The 23,282-nt window shown below is 43.4% G+C and overlaps 1 protein-coding gene across 1 annotated transcript in view; it reads right to left on the bottom strand.

The window, feature by feature from the left end:
- LOC120057561 (leucine-rich repeat and calponin homology domain-containing protein 2-like) overlaps positions 1-23,282 on the bottom strand; it is a 67,468-nt gene that overhangs the window by 24,285 nt on the left and 19,901 nt on the right. Inside the window, exons 2-9 of the mRNA XM_039006147.1 lie at positions 10,583-10,727; positions 3,363-3,489; positions 3,141-3,246; positions 2,816-2,952; positions 2,413-2,543; positions 1,490-1,577; positions 1,034-1,130; positions 810-913 (exon numbers count right to left, since the gene is read on the bottom strand). Of these exons, the coding sequence (XP_038862075.1) occupies positions 810-913; positions 1,034-1,130; positions 1,490-1,577; positions 2,413-2,543; positions 2,816-2,952; positions 3,141-3,246; positions 3,363-3,489; positions 10,583-10,727 (935 nt within the window). The remainder of the gene's footprint in view (positions 1-809; positions 914-1,033; positions 1,131-1,489; positions 1,578-2,412; positions 2,544-2,815; positions 2,953-3,140; positions 3,247-3,362; positions 3,490-10,582; positions 10,728-23,282) is intronic.

Below are 23,282 nucleotides of genomic sequence, written 5' to 3'. Positions count from 1 at the left end.
ATGCCCGCAGGAGGCCTTTTGCCTTTTGGTAGGCCGTCATTGTAAATAAGAATTTGTTCTTAACTGACTTGCCTAGTGTTAGGTTCTAAATGTCAGAGTAAGAAATCGAGGGACACTAGGAAAGCTCCAACCAAGTTTATTCACCAATTGGGTCCATACAGCTGCATAAGACAAAATACATTCACACAAGCACTGATACTCAACCCTGAGTCTCCTCCTACACATCTGAACAGCCAATGCATCTCTGTTGCTAGACAGAACCTTAGTGATATCTATCTCTTCCTCACTTCCTCTAACCTGACCTCTGCCCCAAAGTGTTCACTCCTCCCCAACTCACAGCTGTCATGTTGACTCGTACCAGACTGGGTCTTCTCCCATAGGATCCCTGATGGCTAACATTAACATATCGGGACATAATGTAAACGTTATACATTCCCCTCTCTCCCTCACTGACATGAATAAGTAGATTTCATATTTTCAGAACCAAACACTAGTTAAATAAACATTTTTTTTTTATTTTTTTTTATATATTGTACTTTAATTCTTTGCCTGATTTAGGGCACTTAAGAGCTGTGAATGTCAGGTATGGGATTGCAAGTTTTATGACTTGATGAAAGGTATGATTCGTTTTAAGCACGGATTAAGCTTGTACTGACAATCTCCTATATCCCCCGGAGCTAATAGTGGAAAAGGAACAGGCAGTGGTAGCACAGTACCTCACCCGCGGATAGCTCGACAGAGGAAGACAGGCTAGTTAGTGGTGTACGTGTAGTGGCCATACAGCTCCCAATGGATTTCTTGTGATGTACCTTTATACAGGAGATGTAGGGTCCACCACTCTGCTGCCCGTCCCCCTCTGACAAGGCAGCATCCTCCTCTGGGTTGGGCTCGATGAAGTCATAGGGTTCCTGATCTACGGGCACAACACACCAGGTTGAACCTCGGACTATGTGCTTGTTGCCAGTTGAGCACAATATTGCTCAAATACTGTTCCCTAACAGTCAAATCCACTGCATCTAAAAACAGGCCTTACCTTTGCCTGAGTCCATCTTGGAGAGGAGAGAGAGCGCGTCGGCGCGGGCCGTCTCTGAGACCTGAGAGTGCAGGCTGATGGTGTCATCGTCAGAAGGCTAGAGGAAGAGAGGGAGGGGCGAGGAGGAGAAGGGAACTTAAGAGGTAAGTGAGCGGGAACCATAAACGAGTGTACTGAACATGTCTGCATGTCCTACAGAAGGTGGTTGACTTGGGCCGGAGCTGACAGGAACATTGTACAGGCACCTCAAATATTCTACTGTTTTAGTTCCTGCAAAATATTGTAATGTTCCAGCACCTAAAATGAGTCCTGGCACCTACTTCAGTCCAAGTCAAGCACTAACTATAGAATAAATACAAAAGGGGCAGTATCAATTTGCCGTGGTTGAACGCACACCAATAGGCTTCGTACAGTCGAAGCCTCACTACAGTCTGACTACAGTGTGTGAACTCTGACCTCCGTCGTAGACAGTCTTTTATCCCCATTGTCACTGCCGATACCAGAGTCAGGACCGTGGTTCTTACTGGGGTAAAAATCCTCCATGCTGCAGAGACATATAAAGGGATAGTCAGAAATAAAAGAGAGAGTCTGATAAGGGAATTATATGCTTAAAAAGGTAATGATTAGAATATTCCACCCTGAAACCATATAATTGTATGAAATTTATTAGAATCATAAAACTATAATCTGATGATGTGTGTAGTTTTAGTCAGAATTAGATCAAGGACAGTCTGTTCCTTTTTAGTACGTAAGCAGGCTGCAAGTGGGAAACAAATGATAAGAGGAGCTATCGACAGACAAGTTGTACTACTGTGTTCCTTACAGGACATTCTGTCTCCACCCGTGGAGGGGAGAAACTGTTAGGCTTGCAGACAATTATGAAACATGTTGCAGATGAAACAATGTATCTGTGTAGTGGAAAAACACAGACTGTCTGAGCAAGGCGTAGCTTAAGATTTGAACTTGTATGTGTGTAGGATATCTGCCTTTTGTGTGAAGGTAAGTGCGTAAGGAGCCAGTATAAAATGGATGTTTTTGTATAATGGACTTCAGAACGTTCTCGTGAATAAACACTTTGATTTTTGTAAGCTGGGACTCTTGTCTGCTTCATTCAACCAGAATCTTACAAACTCTGGGTTGCAGACTGAATAGATTAATTGAAGTTTATGAACATTGATAACAAAATTCACAATCATGACGACATCATAAGCACTTCATAATACATGGAACCTGTGTCATTAATCTTCAAATATATGTTATACCAGTTGTCATTATAGTTTAATGTAACACACCATTCATGATGCATATGGTCTATTGTCTTGTCTGTAGTACGGTATACGTAGTAGTATGATATGATATGATATGATATAAGAGTGTACCTGTCGGTCAGAGGCTGGGGAAGGCAGCGTTTGCCCAGGGAGGGGAGGTCCAGAGAGTCAGGCTTCTTATTCAACCTACATGCTTGGATGTTCAGGTACTTAAAGATGTGCACCTTGCCCTTCAGGCAGATCTGAAACACACAAATAGTTGATGAAATGAAGTGTGCAACTGATGGTGCAACTGTTCCTCAGAGATGGTGGTATTTCATGAATACTGTCACAGCTGGGGGGGGGGGGGGGGGGGGGTTCTAGGCACATTGCCGAGCTGAGGTTAACCTGTGTGTTACTGTAACCACATCCCTGATACACATCCAGACGGCAGCGGATATTCCCATGCAGCGCCAAATGTCAAGTACAGCACAAACTACCACAGACGTTGCCACATAAGAACACACACACACACCTGTGCAGGTGGGGACTGCATAGGGTTGTTGTCGAGGATGATGTGCTGCAGCTGCCTGAGTCTCCTGTAGACAGGAGGGATCTCTGTGATCTTATTGCAGGAGAAGTCTAGTCTGGTGAGTGGCAGGTCCGCCAACTCTGGAGAGAGAGCGAGGGGTAGAGAAAAAGAAAGAAAGCATAAAAGGCATGGGGTTGGATATAGAATAGGGAGAGAGTACGGTAAACCTATATAGTTGGTATCTGTCACTGCTCTGGGGTCCAGAGAGGTGTTGGGAAGGGAGAAAGAGTGAAGAGGACCAGGGGAGAGAACGTAAACTGCTACATACCCTCAGGCAGCATGTGAAGACAGTTCCTCCTGATGTTGAGTTCCCGTAAGGCCTGGAGCCTCCCCACCTGAGGGGGCAGCACCTGGATCTCATTACAGCTGATGTCCTACAGGGGGAAGACCGAGAGCAGGCGGTCATACAGAGGCCTACAAATTACTGGACATCGATCACAAATACATGTGGAAAGACACACGCACTCATGTGCTCTGGGCCAGTGCTCACCAACTCCATCAGCTCTTTGGCCTTCCCAATTTCCTCTGGGATAGACACTAGCTTGTTGTTGCTCACCACCAGCACTTTGAGGGGGAGGCTAAACAGGTATTTTGGCAATGTTGAGAGAAGGTTCCGGCTACAGAAACACAAAATACACATATACACTATAGTCAGTATTCAAGCTTTATCCTGTGTGCAAGGGGCAGTATCTGGATACACCAGGAAAAGATCAAGCAACAAAAGGACTCTGTCTTAAAAGAATGTTAGTGAAACAAGAGGAGACTGCCATCTAATTGTGTTTAGGAAATGAACAGTACTATCTAGATATAATCATCTTCAAAACTTTAAAAACAACATCACAGCGTATTTCTCACACTATGAAAGAGGAAATGCTCCTGTTACGTGATCCTGTGTAGTCCCTGAAAGGGGAACACCATTCTCCTGAGATAAAGCAGAATAAAACTGAATATAGTTGTGATCAGCAATGAACGGGGTTCACAGGATGACAGAAAGGACACAGGATCAGTTGGATAACAAAGCAAGCACTCTGTCACGTAGCAACTATATTTTTTGGTATTCTATTAGGATCCCCATTAGCTGTTGCGAAAGCAGAAGCTACTCTTCCTGGGGTCCACATGAAACATAATACAGAACATTAATAGACAAGAACAGCTCAAAGACAGAACTACATACACTACCGGTCAAAAGTTTTAGAACACCTATTCATTCAAGGGTTTTTCTTCATTTTTACTATTTTCTACATTGTAGAATAGTGAAGAAATCAAAACTATGAAATAACACATATGGAATCTTGTAACCCCCCCCAAAAAGTGTTAAACAAATCAAAATATATGTTATATTTCAGATTCTTCAAATAGCCACCCTTTGCCTTGATGACAGCTTCGCACACCCTTGGCATTCTCTCAACCAGCTTCACCTGAAATGTTTTTCCAACCATCTTGAAGGAATTGCCACATATGCCGAGCACTTGTTGGCTGCTTTTCCTTCACACATCCCAAACCAGCTCAATTTAGTTGAGGTCGGTGGATTGTGGAGGCAAGGTCATCTGATGCAGCACTCCATCACTCGCCTTCTTGGTAAAATAGCCCTTACACAGCCTTGTGGTGTGTTGGGTCATTGTACTGTTGAAAAACAAATGATAATGGGACTAAGCCCAAACCAGATGGGATGGCGTATCGCTGCAGAATGCAGTGGCAACCATGCTGGTTAAGTGTGCCTTGAATTCTAAATAAATCACAGACAGTGTCTCCAGCAAAGCACCCACAAACCATCACACCTCCTCCTCCATGCTTTAAGGTGGGAAATACACATGTGGAGTTCATCCGTTCATCCACATCACGTCTCACAAAGATGTGGCGGTTGGAACCATAAATCTCCAATTTGAACTCCAGATCAAAAGGACACATTTCCACTGGTCTAATGTCCATTGCTTGTGCTTCTTGGCCCAAGCAAGTCTTCTTCTCATTGGTGTCCTTTAGTAGTCGTTTCATTGCAGCAATTCAACCCTGGAGGCCTGATTCACACAGTCTCCTCTGAACAGTTGATTTTGAGATGTGTCTGTTACTTGAACTCTGTGGAGCATTTATTTAGGCTGCAATTTCTGAGGCTGGTAGCTCTAAATGAACTTGTCCTCTGCAGCAGAGGTAACTCTGGGTCTTCTATTCCTGTGGCAGTCCTCATGAGAGCCAGTTTCATCATAGTGTTTGATGGTTTTTGCAACTCCACTTGAAGAAACTTTCAAAGTTCTTGAAATTTTCCAGATTGACTGACCTTCATGTCTTAAAGTAATGATGGACTGTCATTTATTTTTGCTTATTTGACCTGTACTTGCCATAATATGGACTTGGTCTTTTACCAAATAGGGCTATCTTCTGTATACCCCCTACCTTCACAAGAAGGAAAGAAATGCATTCCAGGTGACTACCTCATAAAGTTGGTTGAGAGAATGCCAAGAGTGTACAAAGCTGCCATCAAGGCAAAGGGTGGCTATTTGAAGAATCTCAAATATAAAATATATTTTGATTTGTTTAACACTTTTTGGGTCACTGCATGATTCCATGTGTTATTTCAATGTTTTGATGTCTTAACTATTATTCTACAAAGTAGAAAATAGTCAGAATAAAGAAAAACCCTTTAATGAGTAGGTGTTCTAAAACTTTTGACCAGTAGTGTAGATTTAAAAATGGCACACATAACACGTACAGTTGAAGTCAGAAGTTTACATACACTTAGGTTGGAGTCATTAAAACTCGTTTTTCAACCACTCCACAAATTTCTTGTTAACAAACTATAGTTTTGGAAAGTCGGTTAGGACATCTACTTTGTGCGTGACATAAGTAATTTTTCCAACAATTCTTTACAGACAGATTATTTCACTGTATCACAATTCCAGTGGGTCAGAAGTTTACATAAACGAAGTTGACTGTGTCTTTTAAACAGCTTGGAAAATTCCAGAAAATGATGTCATGGCTTTATTTTTATTTATTTAACCTTTATTTAACCAGGAAGGGCTCATTGAGATTTAAAATCTATTTTTCAAGAGCGTCCTGGCCAAGATAGGCAGCACCAAGTCATTACAAAAATGACAGACAAACAACATGAAAAACTACAAGTAATCTAGTAAAAACCATAGAATTCACAAGAGTATAACAAAATCAAAAACAGCAAATTAAAAACATTGACAGGTCAGGGAATCAGTCTCAAGATCCTTCATCAGTGATTTAAAAATACCAATCGGGACAAGTTCTTCCAGTTTAAAAGTATTTTGTAAGGCGTTCCAAGACGATGGCGCATAGTACATAAAAGCCCTTTTACCAAATTCAGTTTGGACATTTGGAACAGTTAGCAGGATAAAGTCCAGCGAACAAAGAGAGTACCCACCACATTTCTGAACAATAAAAAAGCTTTAGAAGCTTCTGATAGGCTAATTGACATCAATTGAGTCAATTGGAGGTGTACCTGTGGATGTATTTCAAGGCCTACCTTCAAACTCAGTGCCTCTTTGCTTGACATCATGGGAAAATCAAAAGAAATCAGCCAAGTCCTCAGAAAAAAAGATTCTAGACCTCCACAAATCTGGTTCACCCTTGGGAGCAATTTCCAAATGCCTGAAGGTACCACGTTCATCTGTACAAACAATAGTACGCAAGTATAAACACCATGGGACCATGCAGCCGTCATACTGCTCAGGAAGGAGACGCGTTATGTCTCCTAGAGACTAACGTACTTTGGTGCGAAAAGTGCAAATCAATCCCAGAACAGCAGCAAAGGACCTTGTGAAGATGCTGGAGGAAACAGGTACAAAAGTATCTATAGCCACAGTAAAACAAGTCCTATATCGACATAACCTGAAAGTCCGGTCAAGCAAGAAAGAAGCCACTGCTCCAAATACGGCAAAAAGCCAGACTACGGTTTGCAACTGCATATGGGGACAAAGATCGTACTTTTTAGAGAAATGTCCTCTGGTCTGATGAATGACCATCGTTATGCTTGGAGGAAAAAGGGGAAGCTTGCAAGACGAAGAACACCATCCCAACCATGAAGCACAGGGGTGACAGCATCATGTTGTGGGGGTGCTTTGCTGCAGGAGGGACTGGTGCACAAAATAGATGGCATCATGAGGAAAGAAAATTATGTGGATATATTGAAGCAGCATCTCAAGACATCAGTCAGGAAGTTAAAGCTTGGTCGCAAATGGGTCTTCCAAATTGACAATGACCCCAAGCATACTTCCAAAGTTGTGGCAAAATGGCTTAAGGACAACAAAGCCAAGGTATTGGAGTGGCCATCACAAAGCCCTGACCTCAATTCTGAGAATGTGATGAAAGAAATAAAAGCTGAAATAAATCATTCTCTCTACTATTATTCTGATCCTAACTGACCTAAGACAGTGAATTTTTACTAGGATTAAATGTCAGGAATTATGAAAAACTGAGTTTAAATGTATTTGGCTAAGGTGTATGTAAACTTCCGACTTCAACTGTACATATCAATACATACACACAAAATCTAGGTCAAATAGGGGAGAGTTGGTCTGTGAGGTGTTGCTTTACCTGTTTAAAAAAAAACAGTTTTGTTGTTCATTTGAGCAATATGAAATGAGAGTTCCATGCAATATTGGCTCTATATAATACTGTATGCTTTCTTGAATTTGTTCTGGATTTAGAGACTGTGAAAAGGCCTCTGCTGGCATGTCCGGTGGAGTAAGTGTGTGTGTGTCAGAGATGTGTATAAGTTGACTGTGCAAACAATTCGGAATTTTCAACAATGTCTTTTTATAAAAAAGAAGTGATGCAATCAGTCGCTCCTCAACTCTTAGCCAAGAGAGATTGGCATGCATTGGATTTATATCAGCCCTCTGATTACAATGAAGAGCTCTGTTCTGGGCCAGCTGCAGCTTAACTAGGTCTTTCTTTGCAGCATTTGACCACATGACTGGACAATAATCAAGATAAGACAAAACTAGAGCCTGCAGGACTTGCTTTTTGGAGTGTGGTGTCAAAAAAGCAGAGCATCTCTTTGTTACAGACAGACCTCTCCCCATCTTTACAACCATTGAATCTATGCTTTGACCATGACAGTTTAAAATCTAAGGTAACACCAAGTAACTCCTCAACTTGTTCAACAGCCACACCATTCATTACCAGATTCAGCTGAGGTCTAGAGTTTAGGGAATGATTTGTACCAAATACAATGCTCTTGGTTTTAGAGATTCTCAGGACCAGTTTATTACTGACCACCCATTCCAAAACTGGCTGCAACTCCTTGTCTTTCTTTATGTGCAATAAAAGTTTGTCTAGTACTGTAGGTTGGTTATCTTTCTCAAATTCAATCGAGGCTAATTCATTGAGTCTATGAACCAAATCTGGAGTCAATCTGACTTATGGTTCATGAGAAGATGATTTTGAGCATTAGCATATGTGCTAATGTGAATCTATAGGTGCAGTGCGGCCATTTTTAAATGCAGCAACTTATTTTCTCATTACCATCAAAGACTGATGAAAAACTCTCTAATCTAATTATTCAGAAATACAAAATCTGGAGTGAATCTGACGTATGTTTCACGAGGAGAAGACGATTTCAGATGATTTGGAGCGCTACTTATGCAAAGAATGAGTTGTTAATAGCTTCCTTGTTTTTTGAGATGTGAATACCACATTCAGTGTGGTTCATCTTAGGGACATCCATGATAGCGATGACAAGTTTCAAGTTGATAGGCCACTGTGGAGTGGATTTACAGTGGTTTAAATAGACACATAACATCTGATATTTGTAACTAACTCAGCCATCTTTTGACCAATCCGTTAGCTTTTCTCAAACTAAGTTAATGTAACGGATGTGAAATGGCTAGCTAGTTAGCGGGTACGCGCTAATAGCGTTTCAATCAGTTACGTCACTTGCTCTGAAACCTAGAAGTAGTGTTGCCCCTTGCTCTGCAAGAGCCGCGGCCTTTGTGGAGCGATGGGTATCGATGCTTCGTGGGTGACTGTTGTTGATGTGTGCAGAAGGTCCCTGGTTCGCGCCCGTGTCGGGGCGAGGGGACGGTTTAAAGTTCAACTGTTACATTGATGCTGTTGACCCGGATCACTGGTTGCTGCGGAAAAGGAGGAGGTTGAAAGGGGAGTGAGTGTAACGGATGTGAAATGGCTAGCTAGTTAGCGGGTACGCGCTAATAGCGTTTCAATCAGTTACGTCACTTGCTCTGAAACCTAGAAGTAGTGTTGCCCCTTGCTCTGCAAGGGCCGCGGCTTTTGTGGAGCGATGGGTAACGACGCTTCGTGGGTGTCAGTTGTTGATGTGTGCAGAGGGTCACTGGTTCGCGCCCGTGTCGGGGCGAGGGGACGGTTTAAAGTTATACTGTTACATTGATGCTGTTGACCCGGATCACTGGTTGCTGCGGAAAAGGAGGAGGTTGAAAGGGGAGTGAGTGTAACGGATGTGAAATGGCTAGCTAGTTAGCGGGTACGCGCTAATAGCGTTTCAATCAGTTACGTCACTTGCACTGAAACCGAGAAGTAGTTTTGCCCCTTGCTCTGCAAGGGCCGCGGCTTTTGTGGAGCGATGGGTAACGACGCTTCGTGGGTGTCAGTTGTTGATGTGTGCAGAGGGTCACTGGTTCGCGCCCGTGTCGGGGCGAGGGGACGGTTTAAAGTTATACTGTTACATTAAGATATATACCATGGGCCTAGAATTTGGTGTCATTTGGTCCTATGACTTCATGAGACGATTTTTTAAAGTATTTTTAGCATATTAGCGTATGTGCTAAAATGCATCTACTGGTATAGTGTGGTATCGTTGAATGCGTCAACTTTATTTTCTCAAACTCTTTAGGGGCTATTGTAAAGAGTCCAAAAACCAAATTTGTAGTGAATATGACTTTTAGTCATTGTGAAAAATATATGTTATGATGATTTTAAGCATTAGTTACAGTCAAAAAGTGAATAGTTAATAGTTTCCTTATTTTGTAAGATATAACATGGTTCATCATGGTAATGTATTTTATTAACCTAAAAAGTTTCAAATTGATAGGCCATTGTGAAGTGGATTGACAAAGGATTAAAATGGACATGTAAAACATGACTCTTTTCTCAAACTAAGTTAAGAGATGTACCATGGGCCTACTATTGTTATTTTACTGCTGCTCTTTAATTATGTGTTACTTTTAATTCATTTTTTTGGTTGGTATTTCTATTAAAACCGCATTGTTGGTTAAGGGCTTGTAAGTAAGCATTTCACTGTAAGGTGAATACCTGTTGTATTCGGCGCATGTGACTAATACAATTGTATTTTATTTAATTGCTGGTGTTACTTGGACTTTGGTTCATGAGAATACATTTTCCAAAGGTTATCCAAAATTTCCAAGATGGAGGAAAATCTATCCTGACGGACCTTATGGGTCCTTCAGGCAAATTTGTTCAACATGAGAGAAGATACCTACATACAAAGTCAAAAGGGGCGGAGGATATGAGGGTTTAAGTGAGACTGCTTATAACAGCTCCACCTAAAGGCCACTCGGTGCCATTGCCATCTATACCTGAGTTATTTGACCATGTCAAAGGGGAAAAAATAATCCAAGTATAACAAAAGCTTTGCTGTGAACACCGTAATGTGGGCCTTTGTATTTCCTGGTGATATCATGGTGATATCAAACAGTATGAGGTCATTGGGTCAACAGATCACACCACAGTGCTCCATGAGTCATCACTGACCTGATGTTGAGATAGGTCAGCATCTGCAAGTTGATGATGGTTTCTGGGATGCATTTGATGCAGTTGTGGTATAGGTTGAGGGACTCGAGGGGGGCGAACAGACACACCTCTGGGGGAATCTCTGTGAGCCTGTTCTTCGACAGATCTGGGGGAGGGAAAGAGAGACAGACAGCAGGTGAGGGTCATGGGTACCCAGGAACTATATACACAGTACTGTACGTACACTACATGATCCTTAGTATGTGGACACCTGCTCGCCGAAAATCGCATAGAATTTGGTGTCATTGGAGTTGGTCCACCCTTCGCTGTTAATAGCAGCCTCCACTCTTCTGGGAAGGATTTCCACTAGAGCAGATGAGCTCCCACATTTTTCAGCATGTTTTTAAAAATAGATAGATTTAGAGTTAGACAAAATTAGATTTTTGGGGGATGGACATATACAGGATGCTACCCTAAACAACATAACCTTCATTCCAAATCGAAACTCCAAACCTAAAACCTGATTATGGATGGAATTACTTGGAATGCTTCCTACACTCAAGGATTATTATTCCCAAACTATACATCAAATGTTTTGGCAAACAAGCAGAGACCTGAAAACCCCATCCAACCTGGAGCTGAGTGAGTAATGCTTAGTCTGAAGCAATTTTTTTACCTTCAAAAGCCAAGAAGAAAAATACATTACAATTATATATTTGACTTAATAAGGACTGAATGCTCAGGCTACCAAGCTTTGCTAGGACAACTTCAATTAGCACTGACGTGTGAAGCGAGAGGTGTCAAAGCCTTTGAGCCCAACAATTGGCAGGCTACCCCAAGTGGGTGACACCTACTCCCTTTGCCTGCTGCACTGCTGCTTGGATTCCACCTGGCGATCTGTTCACATTCTACCCTGGCCTGTCTCCCCCCTCTGTCTCTCTCCCGAGCTTTTGCTCACCTCCAGCACACATGCACTGTTGGGGCAAGTGCCTCTAAATTTACAATGGCTACCCCCAAGTCATTTTTACTGTGCATTTTGCTATTTACCTCATGACTCCTGCATGCTTTGTTGACTACGAACTTTCTTTACCCAACCGTGTTTGTTCCCACACTCGAGACTCCGACTTTCTATTGGTTACACAGACTTTTGGCCTCCCATCCCATTCTAAACACCTCTCGCCGGCTTTGTATTCATGTTACCTGATGAGATTGCTGTACAATATGATCTTGTTGCCATCTGATGCACATTCAGATGTCATAAATCAGCACTGCAGAGCTCTCCCTGTCCTCTGCCGTGCCTTGATTGTATTACTGTTGATGATATCTGGAAATGTGCATGTACACCCTGGCCCATCTACTGTTGCTAGCCCCAATTCTGACTTGTGCTCTGATATCTGCTTCACTGATTTCTGCTCCCGTAAAAGCCTGGGTTTTCTGCACGTTAACACTGGAAGCTTATTACCTAAAATAGATCAATTGAAAGTGTAGGTTCAGAGCTCCAATCCAGATATGTTGGTCATTACTGAGACGTGGTTAAGTAATAGTGTTTTGAATACTGATGTTAACCTTTCTGGTTATAACCTTTTTCGGCAAGACAGATCTTCCAAAGGTGGGGGTGGCAATCTTTACCAAGGATCACCTTCAGTGTTCGGTTGTCTCCACCAAGTCTGTCCCCAAACAATTTGATGGTTTTAAGTATTAAACTTTCAAATAGCTCTTTGTTGACTGTTGCTGGGTGCTATCGTCCTCCATCAGCACCGGGCTGTACCCTACCTGCCCTAAGCTCTCTCCTGGCCCCTTACACTAAATCTGAATTTGTCCTGCTAGGTGACCTAAACTGAGAGACATGCTTAAACCACCTGACCAAGTCCTAAAGAAATGGGACTCCCTAAATCTTTCTCAGATTATTACCAATCCCACAAGGTATGACTCCAAACACCCAGAAAAGGCTACTCTTCTTGATGTTATCCTCACAAATAATCCTGATAGGTATCAGTCTGGTGTTTTCTGTAATGACCTTAGTTATCACTGTTTTACAGCCTGTGATCGTAATGGCTGCTCAGTGAAACGACCTGTCCTGATTTGTCATAGACGCTTGCTAAAAAAACTTTAATGAGCAAGCCTTCCTTCATGAACTGGCCTCTGTAAAATGGAATAGAATCAGCTTGATCCCCCTCTGTCGAAGACGCTTGGACTTTCTTTTTTGATATTTTCAATGGTATTGTTAACAAACACGCCCCCATAAAGAAAATGAGAATTAAAAACAGGTTCAACCCCTGGTTCGACCGTGATCTTGCAGAGTTACTCCACCTCAAGAATTGCATTTAGCGAAAGGCTCGGCACACGCATACTCAGGCTGACTGGCTCTCGTTCAGGCAAATGAGAAATAAGTGCACTCAGGCTATCCGGAAGGCCAAAGGTAGTTACTTTAAGGAGCAGTTCTCTCTCTGTGGGTCTGACCCCAAGAAGTTCTGGAAAACGGTTAAAGACCTGGAGAATAAACCCTCCTCACAGCTGCCCATGTCCCTTAAAGTTGATGTTGTGGTTGTTACTGACAAGAAGAACATGGCTGAGCTCTTTAATCACCACTTCATTAAGTCAGGATTCATATTTGACTCAGCCATGCCTCCTTGCCCGTCAAATATTTCCTCATCTTTCACCCCTTTTAATGCGACTATCCCTGATGCTTCTCCCCCTGCCCCGCTACAAAGTTTCTCCCTGCAGGCAGTCACTGAGTCCAAGGTGTTAGAGGAGCTCCTGAAACTTAACCCCAAAAAAACATCTGGGTCAGATGGTTTGGACCCTTTCTTCTTTAATGTTGCTGCCCCTATCGTCGCCAAGCCTGTCTCGTTCCCATAGCTTGGAAGGCAGCCACAGTTCATCCTTTAATTAAAAGGGGGAGATCAAGCTGATCCTAACTGTTATAAGCCTATTTCTATTATGCCCCGTTTATCAAAAGTGTTGGAAAAACGTGTCAATAATCAACTGACTGGCTTTCTTGATGTCTATAGTATTCTCTCTGGTATGCAATCTGGTTTCCGCTCAGGTTATGGATGTGCCACTGCAACCTTAAAGGTCCCCAATGATGTCACCATTGCCCTTGATTCTAAGCAATATTGTGCTGCTATTTCTATTGACTTGGCCAACGCTTTTGATACGGTAGACCATTCCAATCTTGTGGGCCGGCTAAGGAATATTGGTGTCTCTGAGGGGTCTTTGGCCTGGTTTGCTAACTACCCCTCTCAGATTATCAGTCAGAAAATCTGCTGTGTCAGCCACTGCCTGTCACCAAGGGAGTACTCCAAGGCTCAATCCTAGGTCCCACGCTCTTCTCAATTTACACCAACAACATAGCTCAGGCAGCAGGAAGCTCTCTCATCCATTTATATGCAGATGATACAGTGTTAAACTCAGCTGGCCCCTCCCCGGATTTTGTGTTAAATGCCCTACAACAAAGCTTTCTTAGTGTCCAACAAGCTTTCTCTACCCTTAACCTTGTTCTGAACACCTCCAAAACAAAAGGTCATGTGGTTAAGTAAGAAGAATGCTCCTCTCCCTACAGGTGTGATTACAACCTCTGAGGGTTTAGAGCTTGAGGTAGTCACCTCACACAAGTACTTGGGAGTATGGCTAGACGGTACACTGTCCTTCTCTCAGCACATATAAAAGATGCAGGCTAAAGTTAAATCTAGACTTGGTTTCCTCTATCGTAATCCCTCCTCTTTCACCCCAGCTGCCAAACTAACCCTGATTCAGATGACTATCCCACCCATGCTAGATTACGGAGACATCATTTATAGATAAGCAGGTAAGGGTGCTCTCGAGCGGCTAGATGTTCTTTACCATTCGACCATCAGATTTGCCACCAATGCTCCTTATAGGACACATCAATGCACTCTATACTCCTCTGTAAACTGGTCATCTCTGTGTACCCGTCGCAAGACCCACTGGTTGGCGCTTATTTAAAAAAAATCATTTTCAGCCTCACTCCCCACTATCTGAGATATCTACTGCAGCCCTCATCCTCCATATACAACACCCGTTCTGCCAGTCACATTCTGTTAAAGGTCCCCAAAGCACACACATCCCTGGGTCGCTCCTCTTTTCAGTTCACTGCAGCTTGCGACTGTAACGAGCTGCAAACAAACACAAACTGGACAGTTTCATCTCAATCACTTCATTCAAAGACTCAATCATGGACACTCTTACTGACAGTTATGGCTGCTTTGCGTGATGTATTGTTGTCTCTACCTTCTTGCCTTTTGTGCTGTTGTCTGTGTCCAATAATGTTTGTACCATGTTTTGTGTTGCTACCATGTTGTTGTCATATTGTGTTGCTACCATGCTGTGTGGTCATGTGTTGCTGCCTTGCTATGGTGTCTTAGGTCTCTCTTTATGTAATGTTGTTGTGTTGTCTCTCTTGTGATATGTGTTTTGTCCTATATTTATGTTAATTATTTATTTATTTTAATTCCAGCCCCTGTCCCCGCAGGCGGTCTTTTGCCTTCTGGTAGGCCGTCATTGTAAATAAGAATTTGTTCTTAACTGACTTGCCTAGTTTTTAAAAAAGGTTAAATAAATACTTTTTTTTTTTTAAAGATGTTGGAACATTGCTGGGGAGAACTTGCTTCCATTCAGCCACGAGCATTAGTGAGGTCGGGTACTGATGTTGGGTGATTAGGCCTGGCTCGCAGTCAGCATCCCAATTAATCCCAAAGGTGTTCGATGGGTTTGAGATCAGGGCTCTGTGCAAGAAAGTCAAGTTCAGAGAAGATGTTCCACTGCTCCAGAGTCCAATGGTGCTGAGCTTTACACCACTCCAGCCAACACTTGGTATTTCGCATGATGATCTTAGGCTTGTGTACAGCTGCTCGGACATGGAAAGCCATTTCATGAAGCTCCAGACAAACAGTTATTGTGCCGATGTTGCTTCTAGAGGAAGTTTGGAACTCGGTAGTGAGTGTTGCAACAGACAGACCATTTTTACACGCTACAACACTCGGTGGTCCCGTTCTGTGAGCTTGTGTGGCCTACCACTTCGCGGCTGAGCCGTTGTTGCTCCTAGACATTTCCACTTCACAATAACAGCACTTACAGTTGACCGGGGCAGCTCTAGCAGGGCAGAAATTTTACAAATTGACTTGTTGGAAAGGTGGAATCCTATGACCGTGCCACGTTGAAAGTCACAGTGCTCTTTAGTAAGAACATTCTACTAGATTTTATACACCTCTCAGCAACAAGTGCGATAGCCGAATCCACTAATTTGAAGGGGTGTCAACATACTTTTGTATATAGTATATATGGTAAATAAAATTCTTCATCAAGTAGCACAGACCAGGTGTGCAATATGTATCCAAATGTAGTGTAAGAAAGGATCCAAACAGTGGCTCCAGAAACTGCTATAGGGTGAGTCGGATGAAATCCTCGGAGAGTAGATTGATACCAGGCAGTCCTGACTGATCAATATGTCTGAATGAGTGATCGATGGGAACAAGGCATGATCCTCAAAGACAAGAGTTCAAATTACACTAGGCCTTAGCACAGTTATTTTACACACAGACTATCAACAGATCCAGTCGGTCTTTCCCATATCGATTGAATGACAGTAGTCCGGCCTATTCCACTGCTGTATCTGTGCAATTGCTCCTTCGCGGCTCTGTTGCAGTGGATACTTTTATAAAATATATGCCAGGGATTCACTGACCAATGGTGAATCTGAGACATTTAATCAGCCAGAGTTCAGACCTCATCATGACATCACATAATACTTTATTGGCTTCAATGACAGGTACTATTTAACCACGCTACAATAAAAGGTTAGGGTAAGGAGTGCTTAATTATGCTTCCCTCATTAGACAAATATTTCACTGAATTAATTAGACTCACAGAGCGAACACTAATTTCAGACAGCCATGAAGAACACGTGTCACTGTCCCCTTCAGATAAAATGGTATGGTTGTGATGCAGGAGGCCCATCCCTCTGTCCAATAATTAATGTGATAGCAAGTGGAGTGGACAGCACACATTACTGTACCCCTCCTCAGCCCCAGCTGTGCTATCTGGCAGCCGCCACTGCCTCTCCAAGAGCCAGCGAATGAGGTGCTGCCTAGAGGAAGAACCTCCTCCTCCAATCAAATCAATGAATAAATACAATTGTAAATTTGTCATGCGCCGAATACAACAGCCTTTACAGTAAAATGCTTACTTACGAGCCCATTCCCAACAATGCAGACTGAAAATAAGACAAATATTTGCTAAATAAAAAGGAAATATTAAACAGAGACTCACTGTAGCTCCTCCATTCACAAATAACACTGTCTGCAATACAACTACTGTAGATACCTACTTCAAAACCCTCCATTCACAACAAGCTGGCTACTCTGGTTTACCACCTCAATTCTTATTTACACACTACTCTATCACAACCACACTTTACATTATAAAGCCACTGATATTCCATCACATAGTTTACACTGTGATTGGAACGCTTACTAACCCTCTGCTCATTATGTATTATGTCTATTCTAACAACGTCGAGATAATAGACACCCGCGTCATGTAGTGTAAGGCAGCCCCTCGCACCTCTCTGATTCAGAGGGGTTGGGTTAAATGCGGAAAACACATTTCAGTTGAAGGCATTCAGTTGTACAACTGACTAGGTATCCCTCCCCCTTTCCTTAATCAACTGATAGCTGATGTGTGGTGAGCGTTCTGGCACAAAAATGGTCGGCGTGCATCGCTGAGGTGGGTGCTACACATTGACGGTGGATGAGGTTTCCCCTACTATGTAAAGCACTTTGAGTACCTCAGTTAGTAGAAAAGTACTACATAAATCCAATCAATTATTATACAATCCCTTCTCTCTATTATGCATGGGAATACTTTGGAACAGATTTCCAAAATTAAAATAACATTGTTACAAAAAAACTTGGGGGGCCAAATAAAACCACTTTGCCCCGCGGGCTTCCAGTTGGGGAACCCTGGTCTAGTAGGTCATTGTATGCTGTAGCATTAAGATTTCCCTTCACTGGAACTAATGGACCTAGCCTGAACCATGGTTAACAGCCCCAGACCATTATTCCTCCTCCACCAAACTTTACAGTTGGCACTATGCATTCAGGCAGGTAGCGTTCTCCTGGCATCCGCCAAACCCATATTTGTCCGTCGGACTGCCAGATGGTGAAGCGGGATTCATCACTCCAGAGAATGCGTTTCCACTGCTCCAGAGTCCAATTGCGGCCTATTAGTGTCTGATCACATAAATCAGTAGTCTAGTCTCTGTCTGTGTCCCTAACCTAACGTAGCAGGCGTAAAAGAAACACCTGAAACTAGATCCCCTACATACTGGTCTTGACAAGAAGAAAATAAACTGTCGGGGGAGGTTCTCATCTGCACTGTTCAACCAATCCAGTAAATGTGGAGGAGGAGTTAAGATGGAGTGTCGCCTTAACATTCAAAAGTGAAAGTCGCGTCACACAGCTCCCTTTCCATTTGCCCTGAAACCCGGAACATCCGGGTTGTTGGGGACCCAGTAGATGCTGTGTCCCTGAGGCTGGGGCTCTGCTGTAGAGCACAGGCCGGTCTGTGAAGGAGAGCTCTGCAGTGCTCCGTGAAGGATTATGTGAAGGCTCTGGCTACTGATACCATGGCAACCATACGCAGAGTGAAGGGGAGCGGCAAGCAACTGAATCTGCGAGATGCTCACGTGAGGGGACGTGTGTGTTTATCCGCATTTGTGTGTGTCTTTGTTTGCTTCAGTAGTGCATGTAAAGGAGGGAAGGAGGTAGTGCTGATACAACTGATTTCTAAATGAAAGTTGAACAAAGGTTGAGTTCCCCAAATACAGAGGGAGTTGGTTCCTGAGCAGTCTAATAAACTGACCCCAGCCCTGTGTCTGTGTGTAGGGGCGAGTGTTCAGCATGGTGAGTAGGAGGGTGTTAGCTGCCAAAACAACGTTGGTTATTTAATTAGAGAGAGGGCAGATACGGCAGGACTAAAACTTTAGGCCACTCACAGGCCTTGGCAGCCTACCTGATATATTGGCCTCGTTTTTCTCTCATCACTAAACCCAAGACTGCATAGACGCCCAACGAATCCTTGCATTTAAAAAAATCTAAAATCCAGACATTTGACTGAGTCTCTGATGTACATCTTTAAGCTCAGTTAAAGCCCAATCCGGATGAATTCCAATTTGATCTCCTCCACTCACAAGAGACGTTTTCCTTTCTTTCGGGTTTTCTGGGAATAACCAGTCAGGCAAATGAGAATAAGAGGAACCTGGGGCTACCATCCAGTCAGATCTCACATGGCAGACAAGCCATTGAAGGCAGAGTGGGAACACAACAAACATCAATACTTGTCAGTCACCCACTCAGTCACCCACTCTCTGTTCAGAGAGAAAGAGATATGACAAGTTGTTTTGGCCCAACATAAGGAGGGCCATCTGAGCCCGTTACAAATTGCAGCATTAACTGTGTGGGAGACATTTTGCATAAGGAAGTGTTTGTGTTAAACTCCCTTCCTGAGGCAGTGGGTCAGGAGAGTTCTGAGCGGAGATACATGCCTGCTCCACAGAACAACAGCCACCACTAACACACGCACACAGTCTGGTACAAAAGGTACAGACCTAAAATAGAGTCGAGGAGACCAACAGATCTGTCTCTCCATCACACAGAGCACCAGCCAGGCTGTTCAGTCGAACATATCACACAACTAATGAAATGTGACAAAACCCCCAATAACCTCCTCAGAGATGTCAGCATGCACACCACATCAAAGACTCTGAAGCACAGGGAACACAATCTGCATTCCAGTGAGACGGGTCCTCAAGAAATACAGTACCAGTAAAAAATGTGTACCCACCTACTCAGTCTTTTTGTTTTTACATTGTAGAATAATGGTGAAGACATCAAAACTATGAAATAACACCCATGGAATCATGTAACCAATAAAAAAAGTGTTAAACAAATCAAAATATTTTATATTTGAGATTCTTCAAAGTAGCCACCCTTTGCCATGATGACAGCTTTGCACACTCTTGGCATTCTCTCCACCAGATTCATGAAGAATACTTTTCCAACAGTCTTGAAGGAGTTCCCACATATGCTGAGCACTTGTTGGCTGCTTTTCCTTCACTCTGCGGTCCGACTCATCCCAAACCATCTTAATCGGGTTGAGGTCGAGTGATTGTGGAGGCAGGTCATCTGATGCAGCACTCCATCACTCTCCTTCTTGGTCAAATAGCCCTTAGACTGGAGGTGTGTTTTGGGTCATTGTCCTGTTGAAAAACAAATGATAGTCCTACTAAGCGCAAACCAGACGGGATGGCGTATTGCTGCAGAATACTGTGGTAGCCATGCTGGTTAAGTAGTTAAATGTTCTATATAAATCACTGACAGTGTCACCATCACGCCTCCTCCTCCATGCTTCACGGTGGGAACACCACATGCAGAGATCATCCGTTCACCTACTCTGCGTCTCACAAAGACATCTCACAAAGACACGGCAGTTGGAACCAAAAATCTCAAATTTGGACAATAAGGACAGATTTCCACCGGTATAATGTCCAATAAGTCTCTTCTTATTGACATACCTTCATGTAATGATGCACTGTCGTTTCTCTTTGCTTATTTGAGCTGTTCTTGCCGTAATATGGACTTGATCTTTTACCAAATAGGGCTATCCTCTGTATACCACCCCTACCTTGTCACAATACAACTGATTGGCTCAAACACATTAAGGAAAGAAATTCCACAAATTAACTTTTAACCACGAACACCTGTTTATTGAAATGCATTCCAGGTGACTACCTCATGAAGCTGGTTGAGAGAATGCCAAGAGTGTGCAAAGCTGTCATCGATTCAAAGGGTGGCAACTTTGAAGAATCTCAAATATAAAATATATTTTGATTTGTTTAACACATTTTTGGTTACTACAAGATTCCATATGTGTTATTTCATAGTTTTGATGTCTTCACCATTATTCTACAATGTAGAAAATAGTCAAAATATAGAAACCCTGGAATGAATAGGAGGGTCTGAACTTTTGACTGGTACTGTATACCTACACTTATTCCAATATAATATCAAAGTCAGTGTCCTTGTAGAATAATGAATAATGCTAATTCAATATCCTTGACAGGTGAACTTGACCCACTTCATCAGTGAGAAGGAATGCCAGTTAGTCAACTAGGGTCTGGAGACTGTGTGCTTTTCCATTCCACAACATGAGGATTAGTGATTACCATAATAGAAGAGACCCTTCTTGCCTCTCACCGGTCAACCACAGCAGCAGCACCAGCCCGTTCCTGCAGGAAACCTGGGCACCCATTCAGTGAGGTCAGCATACGACTGACACGCATATGAGAGCGAGCGCAAGAGAGAAAAAGAGCGAGCGATGAGCTCAGGCATGCACTCAGAGCTGGCCTAGATTTCAGCCATTATGGGATATAGAGCCAGCACCCACACAATGTGGGAAATGGGTGTCCCCAAACCAAACTACATTACCCACAACTCTCCATGTGTATCTGAAATCCCCTTCCTATGTGCTCCATGTCTTAAGAGTCCCATTGATTTTCTCCACACCCTATCATCACCTTGGCTGTAGACATGTAGAGCACAGCACCGGGAGGAATCATTCAGAGCAACACAGGAAGAGAAGAAGACACCAGTTCCTCAACCTAAGCTAAACCCCATCCTTGCCAAACATAGAAAGAATTGTTCTAATAATTACATAATGCATTCGTTAGTGATAATCTTTATCTAGACCTGGCAACACAGTCCTTTGGTTTGGCACAGACAGACAGACAGACACAGACAGACAGACAGACACAGACAGACAGACACAGACAGACAGACACAGACAGACAGACACAGACAGACAGACACAGACAGACAGACACAGACAGACAGACACAGACAGACAGACACAGACAGACAGACACAGAGAGACAGACAGAGACAGAGAGACAGACAGACAGACAGACAGAGACAGACAGACAGAGACAGACATATACAGACAGACAGACACAGACAGAGAGACAGACAGACAGACAGACAGACACAGACAGAGAGACAGACAGACAGACAGACAGACAGAGAGACAGACAGACAGACAGACAGACAGAGAGACAGACAGAGAGACAGACAGACACAGACACAGACACAGACACAGACACAGACACAGACAGAGACACAGACAGACACAGACAGACAGACAGACAGACAGACACAGAGAGACAGACAGACAGACACAGAGAGACAGACAGACAGACACAGAGAGACAGACAGACAGACACAGACAGACAGACAGACAGACACAGAGAGACAGACAGACAGACACAGAGAGACAGACAGACAGACACAGACAGACAGACAGACAGACAGACAGACAGACAGACAGACAGACAGACAGACAGACAGACAGACAGACAAGACAAGACAAGACAAAGGCAGTGATGGGAACCCCATGTGACAGTGACTTCTCTAATCCTCAACCTCCTATTCAACAGCACAGCACAGCCAGAGAGGTGGGGCATGTGATGCCTGAGAGGACTGCTGTATAACCCTGGCCACATCACAGAGACAGCCAGGCAAATACACCAATAGATCTTATACCATGGTTGTGGGCTAGCACACACACACTAACCCCTGATGCTGCCTTACTGCTTAGTGTGTGTGTTTCTGTAAAGTAGAGAAATCACATTAGTCGCTACCGTGGCCTATTTCACAGCTTTTCAAGTGGAAGGGTTGTGTTTCAGGGCTGCTCATGATGGAAAGGGACGGGGAGGGGTACCCATCGTCTCAGCTGTGTACCAGAGGGGGGTATAATCTCCCTGCCCTACGTCACCCCTCCATGGACCATCTCCCTCCACAGAAGGGTCACCCTATATCACTCCCACTCACAACCTGCCCCCCAAACTGAGGATGTATCACTTACACCTCTCCAGAGACAGCGCTGCAAATGGATACATGTAGGGCTCTTCTCCTCTAATAGCCAGAGGGGATGAGGGGAGAGAGCAGGCCCACAGCATTGTTTGGGGGCAGTGGACCCCAGCAGAGATGCAACCCCCAGCCCTCATTAATCACCACAACCTTGACCTACATACTCTGTTTTAGGTGATTTAATCAGAATGAAAAATAGTCCTGACCAAAGCAGGGCTCCAGACTGTGACCATTTCATTTTAATTATTGGCATTAGTGCGAGCTGAACATTGTACATGGTCACCTCACTTAAAAACATCCTATTTTTTGGGGAGGCTAAAACCATGATAAGTTGCTCATGATTCCTGTAATTAAAGTTTCTGCCTGCAGCAGTTTCGCTCGATATGGTCTGACTGCGACCCGCCCTGGACGGTTCTTACCTGAGCATGCAAGAACCGCCCTGGGAAAACCCGCCCAGTCTTATGATTGGCTCCTGGCTACTTCCTTGTTTTACGGGTCGCAGTAGCAACCAGTTTTATTGACGAGTTTACCATTGAACTACCGCGAGAGTTTGGACTTGGCCAGAGAGGATGAGTCAGATTTCCCTGTTAATTTTACACAGAATAATTGTACAGTTTCAGTTAGTAAAACTGACAACTGTTTGTTTTTGATGAAAGTACTGAAGAGTGCTTGTATGCGTTGCATGAGTGTGCTTGCTGTGACTGTCACCCCCTGACATTGGCTACACTTGTAGCTACTTCCCACGGCATTGTGGGATAGCAGTGCTTGGAAAACAGGAG

The sequence above is a fragment of the Salvelinus namaycush genome, chromosome 12 (assembly GCF_016432855.1).
Source record: "Salvelinus namaycush isolate Seneca chromosome 12, SaNama_1.0, whole genome shotgun sequence".
In the NCBI taxonomy this organism is placed as follows: Eukaryota; Metazoa; Chordata; class Actinopteri; order Salmoniformes; family Salmonidae; genus Salvelinus; species Salvelinus namaycush.
The sequence above is the reverse complement of the archived record's forward strand: the minus strand, read 5'-3'. Positions and strand labels throughout refer to the sequence as shown.